The sequence below is a fragment of the Aulonocara stuartgranti genome (assembly GCF_965226115.1).
Source record: "Aulonocara stuartgranti genome assembly, chromosome: 19".
Lineage (NCBI taxonomy): Eukaryota > Metazoa > Chordata > Actinopteri > Cichliformes > Cichlidae > Aulonocara > Aulonocara stuartgranti.
In genome coordinates this window covers 16,026,386-16,050,450 of record NC_138955.1, presented here as the reverse complement: position 1 = coordinate 16,050,450, position 24,065 = coordinate 16,026,386, and the positions used below count along the sequence as shown (strand labels likewise).

Genomic DNA, 24,065 nt, shown 5'->3' with positions numbered 1-24,065 from the left:
ATGATTTTCTGCTGCCACAGAGATACGACAAGCACCGGTAATCCGTGTTTGGAAGGTGGAGTGAGTCACAAGCTATCTGCCAAAAGATTGAAGTTCATGTCCTGTAGCAGAGCTTTATTTTTTTTTATTATTCCACTGCTTCCTTATTTGCTTCTTACTTTCACTCTCACTTTCTGGTAAGGTTTAGGGTCAGTAGATTAAGGAAAAGATCAGGATTTGGGGTACTGTCACAACACGACTTCAAGTAAGCCTCCATATGTAAAAGTTGGAAGTGAGATCTACACCACTGATCAAATATGGCATATTTGATGTCTAGGGAATGAAAAAGGATTTCAACTGGCACCACATGCCGTCGCTCTGAATGCATCGGGAGACTGTAGAACGTTAGCACTTGCTGGTACATGCTGTGTCATGTTTATTAACACAGACATGTGCAAGTGATAATTGCTAAAATGAACAAATTTCTGTAGTCCCTTGATACCCAAGTTACATGACAGCTACAGCCAATAAAGACATCAGTACAAAACTGGTGATTCAGCTTTCAGAACAACAATTTAACTTCATCTTTTGCAGAGGTAAACGTTTGGAGAAGTGCTATTATGACTATTCAGCGAAGTCAAGGACCGGGTACTGAGGAGGCACACTCTAATGTTTGGGGATCTCTATAGAAGCAGCTGCTTCCTCCTGTTAATGCATCTGAGTGCGTGGGAAAAGAAATTATGGCACATGCCAGAGAGAAAAGGATGAACTTCCTGCGCTGTCTAACCCAATAAACTAATTTATTGATTCTGCTGAGGATAAAATGATAAAAATGACAGTCTGGTCCAACACCTGAAGGGCAATGGATGCATCATCAAGCGCACATGCTTGCCAAACTATACATCACACAAAAGCCTGTAGAAATGTAGGAAAGAGGCCACGGGTGGCTGATCCTCTGCATAATGTGTTCGCACTATGTTTTCTCACCGAAACACATTACAAGGCTAAGCCTTCCCGTTCAGGAATCCATCATGCTAATCAGTCACTGGGATCACTCCTGGAAATCACATCTTTTGCTGAGCTTCAGCATCTCCCATCAACCAGCCTGATTGATAGGCGATAAAAAGTGACTGTGTCAAGTATAGCAGTAGGTAATAGATACTGGGTCCAGATTAAGAACTTGCCATCTGAGAAGTGAGTGCAACAGGAATGAGTGATCCTTCAGCACTGGAAAACGTAATCTCTTTAAATAAAGAGTCCGTGATCCAGAAAGCCTGTACGGCACAGGGTGAAGGTGACAAAAGCTCCAGCCTGGATCAACAACAATTTCTCAATTATATACACCAGATAAAGCTACGCTATCTGAATACATTTCAGAGTAACGGCAGTAGTGTTGAGATTATATCTCAATTTGATGAAAAAAATTAATCATCTAACGGTGATACAGCACAGAGTCTGTGTGCCATTCACATTTATTTTTTCTTTTACATTTGGATGAAAAGTGCTCCTTAAATAACATGCTTCGGTAGCTCACGCAATAACTGAATAATTTTCAACATTTTATCTTTCATTGCGTTGTTGTAATTGTATCAAAGTCATAACACTTTTGCATTACTCGTTAATTTCATTTTTGTTTCCAATTCAGTTTAGTTTACAGAGTGGGTTTGCTTGTTTCATTTTGTTATTTTATTATTGTTGAATCAAGAACATTATTAGTTCAGGTGTGATCCCAGATCATCAGCTGTTCTCAAAACCTGATCGTCTGATACAGTTCTATTAACGGGGTATAAAGAGAAGGCTGTTTAAGTTTCTTTAGCCTGCTCTACCCTGCAAGCCGCTATGCAACCCACCTCCACTACAATTCCTCCTTTTAGGCAGTTTCACTAGATCAGTGGCATATCTGTTGTCCCTGATGCCTGCGCACTTCAGTGTTGCCTCCAGCTTTCCAGCCGTGCACGGAAGATCCCAGAGGCGAGCCATGCTGCCAAATATAAATTACTGCAGATGCTAACATCAATCTCTTGTTGACTTCAGTGGTCCTGAACTAAATGGTTTTTTTCCCCACACCTAGTTTTTGACTTTTCAGTGGCTATAGCAATCATGTGTGATGCCACAAAAAGCTTTAAATTGGCCAGTGTTATAATCCACCAACTATCACGAGATATCAAATTAAACTCAGGGAAAACAAACAACTGTCTGCCTGTGGGTACCACTCATGCCCTTGTCATTTTTGTTGTTGTTTTTTTGCCCAGGGTGAAGGCACTGTTATATTTAAATAAAGTTCACATCGTCAGAGCTATATTCAGGCAAAGGATGCTCTCACACATTACTATTCAAGTCACAGTTCAAACTGGTTCCTTCTGATAGGCACAGATGGAAGGAGGCACTGAACTCCTAACCTTTCATTCTCATTTTTACATGGTTGTCATCTCACTCGTGTTTTTATACTGATAAATCATCTCAATTATGACACAAAAATATCTGGAAAGGTGACGGAAAGCTTGACCTTTATAAGCGAGCAGTGTGACATTGGAACATAAGCCCTCATGAATCAGCAAGCACCAGTTCTGACATTTCAAGACACGTACGAGGTTCTCAAAGCAAGTGATTTAAGGAATTTACTATTACATATAATTTCCATAGAGATCTGTCAGTCTGTCTAAAGGGAAAGCAGCAGTACATTTAACGGAGAGAGCAACAGAGCAGGAATCTTTACTGAGAAGTCCAAAATAGGTCTCACGAAAAGTCTTATGCAAGCATATAGCGTGCCATATTATGGGTAGGAATGAATAAATAATGAAAAAGTAAATCCTTGATGAATTCTTCCAAAGGTTTAAATTGATGCTCACTTAAATCTCCTGTCTGTGAAACATGAACATGAGGCTGACCTGTATTGATTATTAATTGAATTGCCTTGGGTAACTTCAACTGTTTACTTAAGTTTCGCTGAAGTAGAAATTCTTTTTTAACTTTTTATCCTCCCCAGTGTTTCCTCTTTCTACATGTCATGGCCAATCAATCAAGCAATCAGTCAAACAATTTCTATAATCCAGCCACAGCCTGATACGTAATTACGAAAAAAGGAAGGAGTAATGCTTTTTAAAAACACTCACATGCCAAGAAGCAGTCCATGCTGAAAGAGACGTTGTCCACAGAAATGGCAGAACCGGGTCCAGGTCCATTTTCAGTGCTGAAATAGAGAAAGAACCTGTGGAGAGGCAGAGGATTTTTAACATCTCACAACCTGTGAATAGTGAGACAGCTTCTGTCTGAAACAATGAGAGAGATAATTTATTGTGTTTTAAGAAAACTCCCACTGAGAATTGGCCTTTGAGAGTGTGCATTGTGTGTCACAAGGTTTGCTATTTAACAGACGAAAAAAAAGGGCAGTTTGACTTTTACAAAGATTAAACTCATTGACATGGTTATAGTTAAACATATATAAGAGAAGCGCTTTAATCGCAAACCTTCAAAGTGACACTTTTTCAAGGCTTTTGTTTTTCCAGATGTTAGGAGAAAAAACTGATCTCACATCTGTATGGTAAAGAGAAGAAGTTGGATCAAAGCCTGTATGTAACCACCATGATGTCACCCACTGACTCGGAAACTGTTGTTTATTGGAGTCAGAATCTACCATATTTTGATGAAATGATGGAGCGCTAATGTATGAGCTAAACTGAGAAAGCTTGAACCTCATACCCTCTTATTATCCCAACAGATCACTTCGCTTTCAGACCGAAGAGTTACTTATACTTCCAAGAGTTTTCAAAAGTAGAATGGGACGCTGAGTCTTCAGTCCGTAGGCCCTCTACTACAAAACCAGCTCCCAGTTTAGATTTTGAAGACAGACACTGACTCTACTTTAAAGTTAGGATTAAAACTTAAAATTTATAATTACGCCTGGATCAGGTGACCTTGAGTCACCCCTTAGTTGTGATACAACAGGCCTAGGCGTTGCTGAGCTTCCCATGATGCACTGAGTGATTCTTCTTTGCTCATCTCTTTTCACTCCCTGTGTTTATACACACACTTCTGCATTAATCATTACCAGTTATTGCATTTTAACTCTGTCTCTCCTTTAATTTGCCCGTTGTCTTGTTTCTCTCTGTCATCTCTCTTTTCTCTCATCTCCAGCCAGTCACAGGAGATGGCTGTCCCTCCCTGAGTGTGGTTCTGCTGAAGGTTTCTTGTTGTTAAATGGGAGGTTTTCCTTTTTACTGGCACCCGGAGTGCTCACTCATACAGGGTTTTGTGGCACATGCACAGACTGTATGGCTACATTTTAGAATTATCAGTTATCTATTCATTTATTTTTGTAACAGATAACTCAGAATAGTGCTAACTAACACCCATCCTCTCAACCTCTTATCAAATTTAGGGTCAAGGTGGCCAATTTATGATCACTTATGAACCTAAGATTCATATTGGACTGTTGTGAATAAGCTTGAGTCCCTGGAGAAAACCCACAGAACCCACAGAAAACCCATCCATATGTAAAGCCCACTTTGATCTTATATTGGCCAGACCAGTAAAACTCCCTTTCTGTTGGTGTAAAGAAGTTTATATACACACAAGAAAAAGAAGGGCAATTTCAACAGCATTTCTCAGTTTTTCAACATGATAAAGGAATGCTCGTTTACTAAATGAAAGAAATCTGTCAGCAAAACTCTCTGGACTTAAATAATAAGAGATCAATGTGTGTTTTGCAGAATATCCTTTAATTATAAAACAGAACGTTTTTGTTCTCTCGCAGAAAGATCCCTTTAAAATATAAACTTCTATAGTACAGTAAAAAACTAGAACTTATCTGCAATTTAATTGCTATGTTACCTAATTACTTTGGTGTAGTTTGAATGGCAATGGGAGAAGTCTTTTTCAGTAGAAAAAGCAATTAAACTTTTAAAAATACACTTAGAAGTCCAAAATTGGTGCCCTAAATCACATCTTCCAGTGGGCAAGATTGGAGTCTGCATCAGGCCAATTCTGGATCTCTGGCCTTATGTTTGATACCCCTGGTTTATAAGTTAAATATCAAATCGAGAAAATATTGACAGGGAACTAAGAGCCATTTCATAACATGTTTATCTGCGAGTATTAAAGAAGGTTTGATGGTGGATTTTGACCCCAGATCTACTGTTTCCTTCCTGAGTCTTCATGCCAAGTCAAACTAACCATATCCTGGCTCTGAGCAGAGCAATATCATTCCTGTGATCTAACTCTGCTGGAATATAGTGAATAAGTGCATTTGCTGATTGGTGCAGCAATGGCAGTTGCATAACCTGTAACAGGTAAGAGTTCTATAAATCAAGAAACAGTCACCGCTTGGTCCCGTTCAGTCAGCTGAGGTTTGTGTCACTGTGATTTATTTGGGGTTTTGTTCAGTACATTACACCATGCCAGCCCACATGTTCTGCATGTTCTTTACTTTCTGCTATACCCTGACTTCTGCCTGCACTTTAAGCTGTGTTTCTGATTCTATTTAAGCTCTACAAAGGTCAATGTGCAAAGTCTGGCAGGTTCACCTCGTGGTTACGGACATGACATTCTAATTAAGAGCACAAGCACAGCTGACTACATAACCCAGGAATCAAAAATTAATCACTCACAGGAGAGCAGGATTATCCAAGCTTGAATGGCAAAGAAACCCCCAGTCAGGCAAACAGAGATGAAATACCGTATCTGGAGTTTCTTGTGTGTGTGATTTTTTTCTTACTTTTTTCTATTTTTTATTTATTTCTCTCTTCAGTGAGGGGAAATCAGGGCCGTAGCTAATTGGAAGGCATAGCGAGTGGAGAGAGCCTTGTGTATTGATTTATCTTTTTTTCATCACAGACAAGTGGAATAAAGAGTGGATATTTTGTACAAGCGTACACATGGCAGGTCCATTGTATAAGAATGGGTTCCCTATGGGATTCATTAGTTTTATGAAACTGAGAGGAAATGTTCCCAGAAAATGGAATGAAAATGCTGAAAATCTGCATTTATAAGGAAGAACTTCTCTATCATGTTTCTTAAGACTTCTTTTGCAGCGGGAGCGCTTTAGTATTTGTGTGAGCATGTCAGAGGTTTGTTGGGATCAGAGTCGGATGACTGACGATGACTGCTCTTAAACACTTCAAAGTGGAACTGTCAGTTTGATGCCTTCAGACAGTCCAAACACGTTGCCTCGATATAATCACAGCTGCCTGACATGCGGTGAAACAGGCAAGCACTTGTCATACCAGTCTGCCAGCCCGTAAAGGGGAAGTGCGACGAGTTTCCAGCCTCTTTCAGATTTGGATTGAGTGGCTGAATGCCAGAGTTGGCGCGGCTTGTCGGGGCCTGTGCTGTTCTCCACGATCCACAGAGACAGCGCCCCCTTCTGGAAGTTCGCGAAGCACAGCCAGAATCGCACCTGTGAAAGTAGGATGGGATTTGAAATGATCACTGTGCACTACAGGTTAAAACAGAGCTGCACTGATGATTTCTGAGACATATAGCGAGTGTTAGTATAAATATAACTATAAATACACCAGCAACTTTAACGTCCTTTGAGCATTTTAGAATTGAAGGAAACCAGCCAAATGTGTTATCAGTCAAGGGGGAATGCATTTAAAATTGCACTGAGATTAATCAGTAACAACCATCTGTTCACTTCTAATTATTCTAAGATTAATAGAATTCAATCAGGATTATAATTTGAGTTATTTTGCAGCCTGCATGCTTCATCACATATCAGCCAAACATTGTCTTTTCCAGGAGGGATATGCTGGGTCTAAACCTGCTGAAAATTAAACAACACACAGGCTGTCACGAGAATTGAACAGCAAAAGCAAGTCTCAGGATGTGACCACGTCCCTCTCCAGCGTTTCTTGAAGCCAAGAACATAATTCTTGTTTCACCATTTAAGTGGAACAGATGCTGGCTTAAGCCTGATGACTAAATTCAACACTTTTAGGATAAATGCTTGGATTGTGCCAGTGGATGGCAGGTTTTGGTTCTTATCAACTGAGAGACCACATGGTGAACATTTAAACATCAAGATTACAGGCGCCGCACCGTGCACACTGGGAATAACATGAAAGTGAAAGCGGCCTGTAGCTAATACCCAAAGCTAATATCCTCAACAAAGTTGTCCAAGAGCGGACAGGCCAGGCTGAACAGCACCGGTTCAGTGTAGAGAGACAGATTTAGAGCGTTAATCTGGAATCATTGCTAATCTTTGGCTGCGCGCCAAGAAGCTGTGAGCAGCGGCGCATCACGGCCTGCATTGCTCTCCACAAACCTAAGACACCTCTGATGTGCACCTTAAGAAGCAGAAACATCACTTTTGTTGTTTTGTTTTTCTTGTTTTCCTTCCCGTCTTTTTTTCTCCTCCATCGAGTTTTTCTTCTAAAGTTGCGCTAACTTGTTCTCTTGTTTTACGACCTTTCTGACCTTTTAATCAGCTCAGCATATCCAACTTAACTTCCTCCATGTGCACAAAAGGTCAAAGTTCGCTGTGCTGAGAAATATTAATATCTGACTAATCAAAGATGCAGCAGCATCAATCAAGATGTCAAGTACAGAAGTTTTTTTTTTTTTACCTGGAGACCTGCTCTGTGCATATCACGATCTTAATAATGCATCACTTGCGATATGTGTGAACCTGTGACTGACGAGGTCAGCCTCACTGTCTCTCAGGGTCTCACAGGAAATACAGATGGCTCAGTGCTAACCAGCTGTCGTGGCTGGTTACTGCTTGGTTTCTAAAGATGTTACTGGGATCATATTCAAGACATAAAGTAAGTCAAGGTTATATGCTGATTCAAAAACATAAAAATGCTATTTAAGTTGTGTGTATGTATCCATGACCGCTTATGTTAATGAGAGTGTGGGGAGTGAATTGGAGGGCGGGATGGGGTGGGGTGGGTTGCTTTTAACCATGTAAAGCACTTTGTGCTACATTTCTGTATGAAAAGTGCTTTATAAATAAAGATTGATTGATTGAACTCATCTTACATTTTCAAAGTAAAAAGAGCCTTACATTGTGTAATATGTATTAGCTGGAATTAGCTGCCTAACAAATCCATAACAAGTGTACTGACCTGCTAAAACTTAAACTGCAAACATTAGCATATCTGCCGTGTATCATGCTTAAAGATAAAGTGTATATCATCAGGTAAGTATTGCATCATGGAGAGTTAAAGAGCTAACAATGACAGCATTCTTGTTCTCTTTTTTAAAAAAATTATTTTGGGGTTAAAATTCAGCTTTGCACTATTTCAAGCTGCTTTTAAAACAAATCAGGTGGACACACTCCAACCAAGTCCCGGGCTTTTACCTGCTGATAAAGTCTAGGGGCAGCTGTCCTTTCAGCTGAGATATGGATGATTATCAACTAGAAACAAAGCCACATTTTTTTAAAGAATCACAGCAGTTGTTGGTAGTTTGTAACATTTGCCCTTGGTTTGTTCTGAATGTGAGACTGGAAAGACAGACCGAGTGAGCAGTATGTGGAGGAACTCACGGTGCACGGAGAGTTTCTTAAAGGAGGAGGAAAGAGAGGACTCCTCAGTAATGCTGAGCCACGCTGACCTTTAGACTGGCCTCCCTCCACAGTGAATGTAGCACCTTTAACACACACACACACACACACATCCATAACAAAGATAAGTGTCAGAAATGTAAAATCTTTTTTTATTTATTTATTTATTTATTTGCCATTTGTCTGCCAGCGAGGTTACTCAAAACCTACCTGGGTGAATTCAATAAAAAAATAATGGAGAAGAGGAACAAAGGAAAAGCTCATAAAACTTTAGGCATTTTCTGGATCACGTTGTTTGTTAGTGCAGGGCAGAGCACTGGCTATACTTGAGATCATTTTAAAGCTCTAAGGGTGGGGATCACAGAGTATTACTTGATAGAATACTGTCATGAAACGTCAACCACAATACTCATGGTATAACAGTACACGTATTGCTAATATTATAACAAAAGGAAGATTGGAATACTGATATTTTGTCTTACAATATCTTAGTGAAAATTTAGAAAGGTGACAATAATAATCTAGTGACAGTTTTGATGGGTTTCCCCTGAATTTTCTCTATTCTGAACTATAACTGATTAAACTAAAGGCTTTAAACTCTCACCCCAAAGGTTACGATCACAGTGTAAAATTACAGTTCTCCATTTATAGTTCCCCCCACACTCTACTGAGAGATCTGCAAATAGTTGAGAACAAAAACAAGCCACAGCAAAGCAAGACTTTAAAATTGCATCATGAGACCCACTTGAGTCACTGCACTGATGATTAACTGGAGTCACAAGAGTCTACATGCTTGAGCTATATCGAGATGGGCTGTGTTTTCCTTCCACGCTCACAAATTCAAGACTCAAATATTCAAAATTAAGATCAAGTGAAAAAAAAAAAGCCCCGATAACTCGTTTGAAGTCAGTTTCAATGAGGTCACACTGCTCAAACTTAAAAGAGCCTGCAAACGAGTCATCTCACAGTTGGATCGGAGCTGTGTTCGTGATGTGATAAAAGCCGTGTCTGAGCTACCTGATGATGGGCAGGTCTGTCTGGTTGCCTTGACTGGTGACTGGAGTCTTTTCCAGGAGAGACCGCGGCCTGTTATTGACTGCCAGCTACACTCGCCCTCTTCAAAAGAGCAGTAGCTGCCATTGAGAAAACGGCCTGGAGAGAGACAGGAAAGAATATATCAGGGGAGGAGAGGCAAAGAAGATAAGAAAAGAGGGGGGCACATAATGACTGGACAGGGCCAGCAGCAGGGTGAAAGAAGAAAGTGAAGTGAACACTGCCAGCCAAATTTTCAAGGAGAAAAAGGACAGGGCTAGGGTGGAGGCTGGCGATCAAGGAGATGAGCGACAGTGAAGGCAGGAAGGTTGAGAGGAGAGAAGCACAAGAGGTGCAGACTAATGGCTCACAGGACTTGATGTGTTGGAGGAAATTAAGACTGAGCTGTGGTGAAGGTGGGCTCTCAGACAGACACTAGAAACAGAAGCAGAAAATGTAAGAGCCCTGATGTGTCCAGAGGGGGAGATGGGAAAGAGTCTGAGGCGAAATGAGAAAGCTGAGATGGTGACATTTCTTTTGGGATGCCAATCAGTTCGAAATTTCGCAGAATGGCACGAGCAAAGTGAGTCTGCACATCAATAATACAGTGAAAACGTTGGAATTATTGGATTGTGTAGTGGGTACAACACAAGCCAAGAGAGGAGTGTGTCTCCCTGTTACAGTTTCATAACCAGAGCTCACAATACAGGTGCTTACCAATTACCCTTCTCTGACTGAAACATTTGTGCATACATGAAAGATAACAACTCAATTTACGATGCTATGCTGTGACATATGCTATAATAAATTCCATAATAAGTTAGTAATTTTAATAAAAAATAAATATTTAAGTAAGGCTGACACACCAGTAAGATGTTTACTGAATAAAATGTGTCAAACCCATTATGTAGTCCTGATTAACATAAATGACTGGGAGGCAACAATGTTTGGAGAAATAAATGAACTCTACTATACTGTCCTCAATTTGCATCTCCTGGGTCTTGGTGTTTCTCAAGTCATAGCTCACACTTGTTCGAGTGAGGCCAGACATTATTAGAGTTGGCATTTATCCGGTGCTGTGCAAATTTAAAGTTTGTAAAAGTACAAGCTACAAATGTGATGGTTACCCCACACAGAGAACATCATAACGTCAAGTGACTCAATTAATCTCCCCAAACATCGGTATTATTTAATCAGTATGGATTTTTTTCTCCCTCTCAGTTAATTTTAATTGAACCACGCACTCTATTATACAGATATTTCTGAAGCAAGTTTCCATGGGATTATTTACTTCTCTAAAACTTCCTCAGGCCAGTAAAATGTTTTGAGAAAAATGGTTAATTCTACAATTTTCCATGGTTTTCACTGGCACACGAATCCTTCATAACAAATAAGTGCAAAACTGTTGAGTTCCAAAAGCCATTTCTCGTCTTCTGCTAAAACTGACAGAAAAAATTAGAAACAATTTTTGGTAGAGCAAGTATTTCAACACCTAGTGTTCTATCAAAGGCACATTTTTTAAATTCAATCTTTCATTATCAGGACAATTTTCTTCATCCTGTGCTTCTTTACAGAAAACAGATTTAAAAAATAATAAAGTCAGTGAATCGCTGCAAATGCACCGTAATGACAAGAGTCAATCATACATGCTGTTATAACTTGGCCTTTTTGAGATTCTTAACCTGAAAAGTTTTACTTCTTGGCTAAACAAGGATTTTTTTAAAAAGCTACTCCGTTGGCTTTCAGACTGCATTAACTTACATCAATAAAACAAGCATACTCTGCCAATTTCACCCTTTCTACTTTAACGTTGGGCCGGCAGAAAACTGATTTGACTCTGGCACGTCAGTCTTTCACGAAATCACTCACTTCTTTCGGGTGCAACAAAATGCTCCCGGCTTAATAGACGAATCGCTCGCTGAGTCAGTTCACACCATCAAATGATGCTGAGCCCAAACAAGTCAAACTGAAGTTAGCACCGTCCTCCAAGAAGGACAATGAGATGTCCTTAGATACTTAAAGCACTGCTGAATTTTTAAACAACTTTAGCTCAAAGTTTCAAAGTTTCCTCTATAAGTTTTCTTTATGTTCCTTTCATCCCAAGTTCCTGTCTGCGAGCGCCTATTACCTGTTACAGACTGAGTGATGTGGTACCGCTATGCTTTTGGAAATAACCTCATCCAGATAATGGGAAGGAAAACTGGCTTGAGGAGAGATCATACAGCATGTATTTTTTAGGAAGCAAAACAAGGAGAAAAAATGTCTTTCTTCAAAAACATCAGCTCTGAAATGCTTTTTGTTATTGTAGAAAACACCAAAAGAGCAGTTTTACTTTTAAACACTAACAGCAACAGCAAATTCATGGGGATATTTCCTGTGATGTTTCTGAAGTAAACAAAAAGCTTCTCTGGACTTTGTGGGTAATAAGAATATTTCATGTTCTTGCCTGTCTTGTGATGAGTCAGTCCTTGTTACATAAACGCCTTAGACAGAAAGTCTGTTTATACAAAGGGAAGAGATTTAAACTCATATCATGCTTGCATAGAGGAATCTGTGATGATTTAATCTTTATCAATGTCATTCACTTTATAATGTCACTTTCATTCGAATGTCAACACGACTTCAGTGCTGTCTGTCATGGCAATTTGACAAGAAGACAGTTTATAACAATCTGCACTGATGTTTTTTGGGACACTTGTCAGGTTTTTTTTGTAGTATAGCAACAAAAGCAAGTGGAGTGCTTTTAAAGCAGCTAATCACTACAGACACAATGCCATGCGAAGGAGTTTTGACCTGGTTGGTGCTAAAAATGCCGCACAAAAAGAAGCACAAATAAAATCTTCCTGTGTCCTTCAGTATGTGAAGCAAAGATGTCTGTGAGTACGAGCAGCGAGAATTTCATCTTATTCCTCTGAGGTGAAACTAAAACTTGATTACTTGACTTCTCCCCATTACACGGAGCCTCTGCATATGCCCGTGAGCAAATTATGAAGGTAACCCGTTGCCAGTGTTGGGGAGTAACGGAATACATGTACCGCCGTTACGTATTTAAAATACAAAATATGAGTAACTGTATTCCGTTACAGTTACCGTTTAAAAGGGTGGTATTCAGAATACAGTTACTTTGTTGAAATAAATGGATTACACTGCGGTACTTTCCTGTTTCATTTTGTCGCGGGTCAGGACTGTTTGGGTTTTGTTTGACAGCTACGTTCTGTTGTTCCAGGCGGCAGCGTTACGGTGGCCATGGTTACAGGGCGACACTCTCTCTCTCTCTCTGCGACTGTGTGTTTCCTGGGTGAGAGAGCGCCTTTTCGTTGTTGTGCTAAGCTAACAGGCAGAATGCTACAAGCATAGCTCTAAAGAATGTAGCATCATGGCCAGTGTAGTCCGTGTTGCAGGGAGAATGGACTGCCATACATATTATGTAGTGATGGGCAGATGAAGCCCCATGAAGCACTGGAGCTTTTCATCCAATTGGTTCACCCCAACGCGAAGCTTCATGAAGCTTCATTTGCTCTAGCAGGACACCTACTGGACGTAAAAATAATAGCTGGCATGAATTTGAAGAGTGTGGCATTTTGCACACAGCCTGTAAATGTCAACAACAAAAGGAGTGTGTAAAACATGTATATTGTAGTGATGGCAGTATACTGTGTATATTTATGCTGGCAGTATGGAAAATGATTATTTGCGGCAAAGTTCGAACCGCTTCATGAACCAGTCACGTGGTACAGCCGGGCAGCGAGGCTTCGGACGTCATCATTTTCAGCTCCTCCCATAAATGAAGCAAGCCTCGATACGCGCTTCGCGGAAACGCCCCCTCCATTACTCGACACACGCTCCGAAGCCTCGATACAGAACGTCCCATCACTAATATTATGGGTCTGTGAGCGCGAGGAGGGAGAGAGAAAAAGGGGAGTGGAAAGGTAGGAGTTGTCATCGAGGAAAAACGGGAGCTGGAAGCATGTAAATATAATAATAACCACTTCAGCCAAGAAGAGTGCCTGACGAGCCCAGTTGTAAGTAAGCTAGTAAGACTCGACTGTACACCGTGTTCGTGTTTTCCTCCGAAAACAATAAGTTCCGTTGGAGCAGTCTTTCAACGCCTCTCTCTGTCTGTCGCAATAAAAGTTGACCCACACAACAAAGTAAAGCTATTTTTCGGCTACGAGCCGACAGGGACCCCGCCGTATTAGTCAGAGGTCCCTTTACTACGGTTCGGAGTTGCGGACCTTCAGTAATAGTAATAAATCACACAGCAATAGTACATTCACGTTGTTGTAAAAAGCATGATAATATATTAAGTAATCCAAAGTATTCAGAATACGTTACTGTCATTGAGTAACGTAACGGAATACGTTACAGAATACATTTTGGGGCATGTATTCTGTATTCTGTAATGGAATACATTTTAAAAGTAACCTTCCCAACACTGCCCGTTGCTCCTTATCTGACTTTGTGGGCTTCATCGAATTATTACAGGCTACAACATTTTGATTTAATGTCCATCAATGAAACCTCAACTACTGTTAACCAAGTATTTAGGGTTAAGCATCTATCTATCTATCTATCTATCTATCTATCTATCTATCTATGTATGTATGTATGTATGTATGTATGTATGTATGTATATATATATATATATATATATATATATATATATATATATATATATATATATATATGTATATATATATATATATATGTATATATGGTTGTCTAATATATCAGCAATGGTTGACTACTGACTCCAATCTTCTATTTTCAGTACGTTGTAGAGAAAGTCATAAAAAAAAACCCACACTTAACTTGAACTTGAGTTTCAATCTGGCTTTTGAGTCTCGACAGCCTGACTGAGATGAATATGATATGTCTAGAGGCCAACAAATGTTTTTAGTTACTTGATCAGAGGGCTGTTTCTGATACATTTGATCACCAAATTCTTTTAACTTTCACATTATATTGGTAAGGTTTTGAACCAGTTTGCCAATTAACTTTCTGGCAGATGGTTCTTTGTACCAACAGATGACTCGCTAAGCACCTTACAAAAATAAATTTTTGTGCCTTTATTTTTCTACCTCTGCCAAAGGAGGTGGGGCTTCTGTGTGTAGTTGCCATTTCTTTGTTTGCCCGTCGGCAGCATTAAGGAAAATACTGTCAGGTTGATTTGCTGTTAGAGAGGTGCAGCACAGGCAAAGGAAAAAATAAATAAATTTCAGAAATCAAAGTTTTGAGCTCTAATTGCTCTAATATATTAAGTAATCCAAAGTATTCAGAATACGTTACTGTCATTGAGTTACTCTAATCTGTCATTCTTAAATGACAGATTAGAGCAACTGTAAATGAAAGTCGAAACAAGATAAGTGATCAGATGTGTTACGGTGTAAGACTCTGGATTGAAATGTGGTGCAAGGTGGGTAGCATGGTACAAACTTCACTTTCTGGCGAGCCAGGGGACCTGAAACAGTTTACAAAATCATTAGGGTTTAGGTGAGAACAGACACCGTAACAAGCACATTAGTAGCTTCACCTCCATTTTTCTTGGTTACAGTCCCACCCTAATGCATTATTATTCCTTATGAAAAACAACTAGCACTTCACTACGATTATTCTGCCATAAGAATGTGTCTTGAACCCGTTTAAACGATCAACCAGTATTGTTGTTTCTCTTGCGGTGTCATCAACATACACGCTAGGAGAAGAAAAGAAAATTAAAAGAAATCTGTCTTCAATTTTGCAACTTTCTACCGCATCGTGATTGCACCAGACACCTGGTGGGAGGCAACCTGTCTCCAAACATTCACGGTGTGACTCGGACTGATTGGTGAAAGTCTGGAAATAACTGCTGCGTCATTAATAAACACAGAAAGGTTGCCAACATGTTCCAAACTAGCAGAGTCAGCCTGCGCCAGTGAGCGTAATGTATCTCTTTGCAGCAGGGGACTTAAATCAAGTGGTTGCATTCTGCTGAAATATTCTTATGGAAAAACAAAGTGATCGAGCTACGTCATACTGCAATAAAATTTTTGTCCTGCAGCAACTACGTCAACATTTTTAGTGGAATTTCTGTTTCAGATCTATGAGATTCTGGCTGGACTCTGATTTGATTTGTGATTTTTTTTCCAGTTTATCATCACAAACAGACTCCATCTAATAGCAAACTTGACCCCATGCAGTCACCAACTGATAGCAGACTGACTCCCAAAAAGGCAATCAAAGCTATCACAGATAAACAAGCAAAGAAAACCATCAGCACTAGCAATACTGCAGCAGAGTCTCAAACATCAGTACTGTGAATTCCTACATGGATCCAGCTTTAACAGCATTTTGAGATGGTAAACTAGTGTTGGAAAGAAGTGGGGTGTCTGCAGAATTTCAGCAGACTCAGGCCAACCAGAGGAAGTTCTCTAACAAGGAGTGTAGGATGTGTTCATGTGTAATGATGCTGAAGTAGGATGGCGAGGAAGAGCCACAGGGACTTGGTTGTTCTTATATGTCAGGAATCTTTGTGATTGACACATGCTAAGTTTGTTCCTCCGGCCTTCTTTCTGCTTTTCCCCCCGTTAATGAACTTTGAACAGCTCATGAAGGATTTAAATAGATCAAATCCAGTGACGATAACTTGTGGATATCACAGACAATACCGTATCAGAGAGGGAACGCTGTGATTTAGCCAGCAGGGGTGATTATTACAAGTGGTAGTGATGTAAATGGAGCAAATATAGAACTTAAGCTACAGTAGTAGAAAAGTGCAAGGATAGACTGAGGAATGAACATATGGATAATTAGCCCTTGTCCTTAATTAAAAAGGATAAAGACTGTTACTTTTAAAAAAGCAGAGACGGAAACAGAACCTTAATTCAGAGCAAATGACAGCTGGCCTTCATGCCTTCATGCACTCTCAGCATTACAAAAGCACAAAGTGGAAAATGTGTGCAGAAATGCACTCAGAACAATCAGCCTCTCTCTGCAGAACCCATTAGTTTGTGTCAAATATTACACATGAGTTTCCATGCTCTGTTTGTTACTGATGTACGAGTGTGCAGCCACCAGTCTGATTAATGTCTTGAAAACACAATTCAGGAATATTGCTACGACGTGTACAAACCGGCTTTGTGTTTTACTGATTGTTACTTATGCTCAGATGTCCAAGTAAATCTTATGAAATCAAAATGTTACATACACATTGTATTCAAATGGAGATTATACCCCTGAGTTAGCCCCTCAGGCCAATTAGGACTGATAAGTCCTCCTTCAGTAGAAAGAGAGACGGTGCCTGGCTGGGATTTTCACCCTCTTATCTTTCAGCTCTCATTGTTAGCAAACCTATACACACGAGGGAGCAGCCATCATTTTAATAAGCACCACATGGGAGGCTGACCTGCACTGTGGGCAAATTAATTTTGCTCAGTATAGTATGGATGAAGAACTCTGAAATCAAGCTACAACATATGTAGGGGTTAAAGATCTCAACGGCGTGGTTATAAGTCACAGAAACAACACAAATACATTCAGGTAGGACTAAAAAAAGATCCTCGGGACTCACACGCACATAGACACACACAAACAGCGAGGCCTGGGGGACTTCACTTGTGAATGAGATGTCAGCATAGTTTGGTAGTGTTCCTCCTAGGCCTCGAGAAAAGCACAAAACAAATGTGCAAAGAGATAGAAATAACAGCTACAGAATATGTCAAGGGTGAGAAATGCTCGCCAAGCTGGCTTTTTTTTATTGGCCTTTCCCTGTGCTTCTCTTTCAGGAAAAGCTCATGAAGACGCTCCGTTGCTGCTCTGCTGGGCAGGAAGCAACAGCTTCATTAAAGGAGGCTCACCACAGCTGACCGACTTCAAGTGCGCTGTTTTTATCCAAAAACACAGAAAGGGCAGCGGCCCGTGCGTAGGGTGTACTCACGACACACGTTGCCTTCGTCGTCGCCGAGCGGGCAGTCTGTACTGAAGTCACAGAGTTTGTCCAGTGGGATCTCAGGCCCGTTGTTACAGTGGTACTGGCCTTCCAGTGTGATGTTCATGCTGGGCGAGGATGCTAAACAGAGAAGAAAGAAATAGAAATTGACATAATGGTTTGCAGGAGATATTCTAGCACTTTGGCACTGTGTGTGAAAACAAAGCATTTTCACAGCTCAGGTAGAGTTTAGGAGATGTTTTGCTTGTTGGCAGCAGAATCAAAAGAATGCACTGCAAAAAACAACAAATGACAAAAACCCCTCATCTTTGGAGAGAAGGAAAAATGTCTCCCAATTTAGGTTTAAGTTCAGACTGATGTGTTATTTATATGTTATTTTCTTGCTGACTCAGATAAATATACGGTTACGACATAAGAGTTTATCAGTGAGTAATAACGGCTAATATAACCCCTGAGTGTAAACCTTGTGTTACATCAGCTGACTGCCAGCACCATCATGATCAACTTGGCTTACGCAGTATGAACATCTGGCTTTGAATACAGTACACATCCATCAGACAAGGAACACAAACACCAAAGAGAAAAGAAAAAAAAACATGACCCAGATACAGTTAGCAGATACACATGGAGTGGGAGAACACACATAATAACAAAGGCACCAATTGATATCACCGGTCTCAGCAACTCAATTGTAACCAGGAGCATTTTCATATCTATGCAAATCAGAAAAGTGATATCTCACCTTCACCTTAATAATCAGAAACTGATCACAGCAAAGAGAACAAAACAGACAGGCGGAAAGAAAAAACAAAAAAACTGTACACTGATGGGAATCTTGTTTTTTTCCAACGTCTCTCATGGAGGAAAAAAAAATGGGAAGTGATTCTTATCATGACTGACTGGCTGCGCCTACTGTAGTCTGCCCTTGATCTGTAATATGCAGATTTGTTCTCTGCTCAGATGAACTTGGAGTTAAAGCCTGATAACGATTTCAAGGCAGGAGAGGCAGCGTGCAGCACAGGCTGGTAGCTGAGACAACTATTCGGGCAAAATTTCATCATGAAGTTTGTAATGAATTAACTTTTTGTTTTTCCATTTTGCATTATGTTCTGCGTGACATGATGATAAAACCTTTGGCACCATTTCTGCATCACAGGCTTGCAGAAAATATGCAAGACCAAGTTAAATTGCAGGATAAATCCACTTTTATAATCCCTTACTCTTTGTTCGAATTGATTTAGGTTTATTTAGATGGCACCGAGTGACAACAATAGTTATCTCAAGGCACATTTATATAATTTATATGATAAACACGCACCAGCATAACAGACTGAAACCAAATGACACCTTATAAGCAACCACTTAGCGACAGTAGGGAGATGGAAAAAAATAAGCATTCCGTTTAAGAGCAAGAAATCTTCAACAAAGGCAGTTTTTCAGAATGCTTTTTGGACACCCTGATAATAAAGAAATGCAACAGTCCATCCTCAAAGTTGGATTTAGTGTCTCAGGGTGATACTGACTAACTCTGAGACAGGATTTTCCTCAATTTTATGCTACACTTCACTATAGGTTGAAAGAAGCGGTCACAGAAACATGTTTTGTATGTGGAGTGAAAGACATAATCTTGGCTCATAATATTACAGGAGGTCAATATAAGTAGATACATTGCAATTATTACAATAAGCCAGTTTCATTCAGGTCCACAATAATCAAACGAATATTTGAGCATGCAGTTCTTTAAATTTAAAGATATGACTTATTTCTGGAACCTCCATCTCCTTCCATGCCCATATATGGAAATCCTGAGCAGCCATCAGTGAGGACAGAAGGAGGAGCTGGGGTGGAGATGGGTTGCAAAGCAGTATGCAGATGCGCACCAGGTATGGGTCAGCTAAAGGAGGCTAAATATTGAGCCTTATATGAGATTTACTAATTGGAAGTGTAGAAGGGCATCAGCTGGGTTGTCAGTTGATGTGGACTAGTATTGATCTGCCTGAACTTTGTGGCCAGCCATAACTAATGCAATGCGGGATTTTCATCTGAAGTGAGGAGCAAGTTAGAGGTGATCCAGGGCATTAAGTCTTTAGATTATCTTTATAGTTTAATTACTTTGTATCATCCAGCATCACAGATAAGTATAGGCGGGTAACTGCGCAGCACTGGTGAGAGCATTGTTTTAATATATCACTGGCTTAAACCAGTGAAAGCCACAAGTCAATATGTATGTCAAAAGGAAACAAAGCAAACAGCAAGAAAAATGCTAAAGCTCATTCATCCACAATATTAGTATCATATTTTAATGAACTTCTTGCTTTCAGTTCTTTCAGTGCACCTTACCAATAAAGGCTAATAAAAAAAAACATAATTACTATAAGTGGATGCAGGTGTTGACATAAAGAACATAAAGATGTGGTAATAGATTGAATATGTCTCAGATAACATTTGGATAAGCAAACATCTAATTAGTTGCACAGGAATTACTGTCTACTTAGTGTGCAACATTTCACACTTATGCCGTATTCTCACCTCTTTTTTTTTCTCCCACATTGTGGTGGAGAAAAACTTACGGCCCAGCAGGAAACTGGCACAGTGAAGTCTTTGGCTTAGAAAGAGAGGGTGCCATTTTTATTGGACAAAACACATTAGTCAGAGGCCTCCCACAGCACACCATTGTGGTAAGAAAGTCACATTAACATGTCAGTGAGTAATCCAGTTCAAACCCCTTTAAAGCCTGGCCTGATTAAATGACTGATAACGAGTCTGCTTAATGTCAGTGTTTGTGAAGTGCATTCCTGAGCTTTGTTTTGTTTTTTTTACAAACTAAATGGAGCACATGCTTGCACACACGAAGCTGCAGACTCGCTAACATGTGAAATTCACGGAGGAACGGAGAAAAAGGCAAATACAGTATTTTATTCAAATGAGGGTAGGCGAAGTCTTGTTTGCCTAGCGCCCAGTGTGGGGGTATAGATGTGGTTTTGCTATGTGTATTCAGTCATGCTCAACACATGTATTATGCATTGCTTGTGCTCACTGGCTTCCTTTCTGTATAATGTTGACACCGCAAGCTGAGCGATTTATCAAGAAAGGGAAAAAAAGTTACCAAGAGTACAGTGAAGCCTTCGGACGATGTATGTAAATTCATCGATTTATCTTAGTTTGATGACAGTGGAGTAAAAAGTATCAGTATAAAAGTGGCAGTGTCACTAACTTTAAGCTCCTGAAGCAGGTAAGAGCAGCCAGATGTGGCTGCCGCACTTCTGGCCTACCGCAGTTCTTAAATCACACTTGTCAGATTGTGAAAACAAGTGGGTCAGTGAGGGATGAATTGCCTGTGGAAGTAAGTGAGTTTTTTTTATGAATCATCATTCATAAAAAAAAGCCAGCATTGTGTTTACAATGTGCAGAATGTACAAAACAATAAAAAAAAAAAAACTGGAGAGGCCGAAAACACTACACAGGACCTAAGAGATGCATCTGGACCTTCAATTGATCCATCTAATGTTCACTGAAGCCTCATTAGTAATGGTCTCAATAGAAAGGCAGTTATCAAAGAAGGGGAAACAGGAGAAAAGGCCAAATTACACAGGAACTGGATTGAAAATAAGTCTTAAGGAGTGATCAGCCATCTATAAAACATGGTGAAGGTGCTGTGATGGTTTGGTGTGGAATTTCAGCCAGTGATGTTGGGGATCTTGTAAAAACTGAAATTAGAATTATAAGTGCAGAAAAGTACAGTCAGATTTTGATCCACCATGTAAAATTTGGCAAATATCTGATTGGTAGTGGCTTCATTTTTCAGTATAATGATCCCTTACCCACTGCCAGTGCAGTAAAAGCATACCTAGATAGAAAAACACACAAAGTAACACTATCAATTATGAATTGACCTCCTCAAGCCCAGACCTCAACATTATTGAAGCAGTGTGGGATCATCTGAAGGCTGCCAACATCCAAAAGGAAGCTTTGAATGGCCTTCAATAAGCCCGGAGAACTCTTCCTGTGGTCTATTTAAATAAATTACAAGAAAGCTACCTCAGAGACTTCAGGCTGTGTTGAAGAATAAAGCTCTTCATACCAAATATTGACCTTAAAGCTCACTAAAACTGTACAAACTCTATTGTATGTGTATATGCTGTATTTTCATATATGTTTGGACATTTCAATAAATTGATGCACCTGTTTCCCATAGTCCTATGAAAATATAAAGAAACAGGGGGAGTCTTGGGACTCTGGCACAGTATTGTAGCAAAAACAAAAAGAAATTAAACCCCTTAAGTCTGATTGCAACAAGTGCAAATCCCTTTAAGGCTGGGTGCAACATTTGCAAGCCTCTCAACTACGACGTTTTTGAAATGTAAGCATATAAAACTTTCTTAAATCGCGTACGGCTCTGAAAGGAAAAACACGCCGCCGTCACAGCGGGTCCTAAAGGGATATTCACTTTTATCCAGTGACAAAGCAAACCATTTCGGAGTTCAACAAAGATGCTGGATTTCTGTCACAGGAGGGGAAAAGAGCTATGGGATAAGTTTCCATAAAATTACACAAATATTCTCAAGACAGACTCATCGTCTCGAGACAATTCAGCCTTTGCTTTTTTATATCTGCACATTATATTTTCAGTGAAATTATGTAGAACATAAATGTGCAACTTCTTTTTCCAAAATAATGCTAGCGGCATCACTGACTTGTTTTCCAAGCTCGACTAGATTTCAGAGTCAGTCGGAGGATTGTACTGACACTGGTATCCAGAAACAGGAGAGACCGTTAGAGAACACTTTGCTGTTATATTACTTCTCAGCTATGGTGCTTTTGTGTAAGGGGAGTGTGCTGAACCCATTCTTCACAATCTAAAGCATTCAGGTTATCACAGCTGACTGTTAACAACTATTAATGGATGACTGGTGAACAATTAACAAGTAACTAGACAAGAGTCATTTAGAAAGTACAATCAATAGGCAGCGGGAGTCACTTCACTAGTCCATCATAGTTAAAAGCTGCTTCCAGAGAGAGTGTGCAGGCCTCAGTGTGTCACTATTATTTAATTACTGCTACGTGACTTGTTGGATATCCTGGAAGACCTTCTGTATCCTCTGAGGACATAGTAAACAGGGGGAACAATATTTTGTTTTTGTATGCCAATGTAAAGTCTCATTAAAACCTTTTTGATAACAGCTCTGCAATACTTTGGATCTGAGTGCTTTATCATTTCTCTAAACAGAATTAAATTAATTTCAATTTAATTAAAAATGGGGAAAAAGAGCAGCTTTTAAGTTAAATATGGTTTTTGTGCATTTCACTGCCAGTTGATCATGTTTGAGTTCAGACGTGTGCTCAGTGGAGTTTAGCGTTTCGTGTTTGTCATCTAATTATAAGCCAAGTTGTTCTATTTCTTTTAAAAAAACAACCTTTTATTCGTGCCATCTGCTTACAGGATGAAAATCGAAGAGGCTTCATCTACAAGATCAAAAGCAAAATTAATTTAGAGCACAAATTTTGAAAAAATGACTTAGATGTCCAAACATGTCTTAAATGCAGTTTCCTAAAAACCTGTTGAGGTCACTGACTGCAAAAATGTGCAATTTCTATTTATTTCTTTTAATGGTTTAAACATTGTTTGAATGTGCTGTTTGTCTCCCGACAAATGTAGACTGAATGTAGCAAAAATTTCATGAAAATGAAAAATATAGAACTTGATTAATAATGTGTAAACAAATGAATACACAAACATCTCCGGCCAACCAAAAGATGAGAAGAATAATACTTAGACAAAGTTTTAAAGTCAGAGAAAACATTTATTTGCATTGGCTCGTGCCAAAGCCAAACAATGGCTTAGGATGGGTTTTCTGGTTCAAGCATTTCCCTCATGGCAGAAACTGAAGCACCAGTGAGCTCAGCTGAAATCAATTCAACAATAGTACTTAACATTTTAGTGTTTTTGCATAACCCCAATAAAGATATCGCGTTTAGATTCCACTGATAGAGACATTACACTTGGCGAGATATCAAAAGATCTTGCAAACCAGTTTGCCTTGCCATTTGAATAAAACTTCTGACATGGTTTGGTGGATATCGCTTGTAGATTTGAATACAAACAGACGCATCCTTGTTGAAGACAAGCTGCAAAAACACAATCTGGAGTCATAGAGAGGGTAGACTGATCCAGAAATTAATATGGTTTTTGTTTTCCTACAGATGAGCAAGCACGTCAGTCACATCGTAAAATCCCTCTGTGTGCTCTAAAACAACAACAACAACAAAACCAGTCTGAAGAACCGCCTGGCTTGAGATCTGCTTGTGCTTCGTGTGGATAGAATGCCAATAAGCAGAAAAGGAAACACAACAGAAACAATATCTTTGCAGACTTGATTGAGTCTAGCAGATGATTCAGCAGTAGTTAGAAGTCATTTATCCGATTTTGGTCATTCATTACTTCGCAATCTTCCATCTTAAGTGCCATAATGGTGGCCTGTCCTCTGTCACGGGACAAAAATCTAAAGGAGCCCGAGCACGGGTGGTGCAACTATCTTGCCACCCCATTAAAGGCAAAATTTAACGATATTTATGGAGATTTACAGTGGCTGCAATACTCAAGATGGATGCAGCTGGGTTTCC

The 24,065-nt window shown here is 39.7% G+C and overlaps 1 protein-coding gene across 5 annotated transcripts in view; it reads right to left on the bottom strand.

Annotated features, from left to right (window-relative positions):
• The window catches only part of alk (ALK receptor tyrosine kinase), a 417,876-nt gene that overhangs the window by 54,087 nt on the left and 339,724 nt on the right, over positions 1–24,065 (bottom strand). For all 5 annotated transcript variants that reach the window (XM_082517110.1, XM_082517112.1, XM_082517111.1 and 2 more), the window contains 5 exons: positions 17,433–17,564; positions 9,503–9,637; positions 8,468–8,571; positions 6,201–6,373; positions 3,093–3,187 (listed from right to left, as the gene is read on the bottom strand). In XM_082517110.1, coding sequence (XP_082373236.1) covers positions 3,093–3,187; positions 6,201–6,373; positions 8,468–8,571; positions 9,503–9,637; positions 17,433–17,564 — 639 coding nt within the window. The remainder of the gene's footprint in view (positions 1–3,092; positions 3,188–6,200; positions 6,374–8,467; positions 8,572–9,502; positions 9,638–17,432; positions 17,565–24,065) is intronic.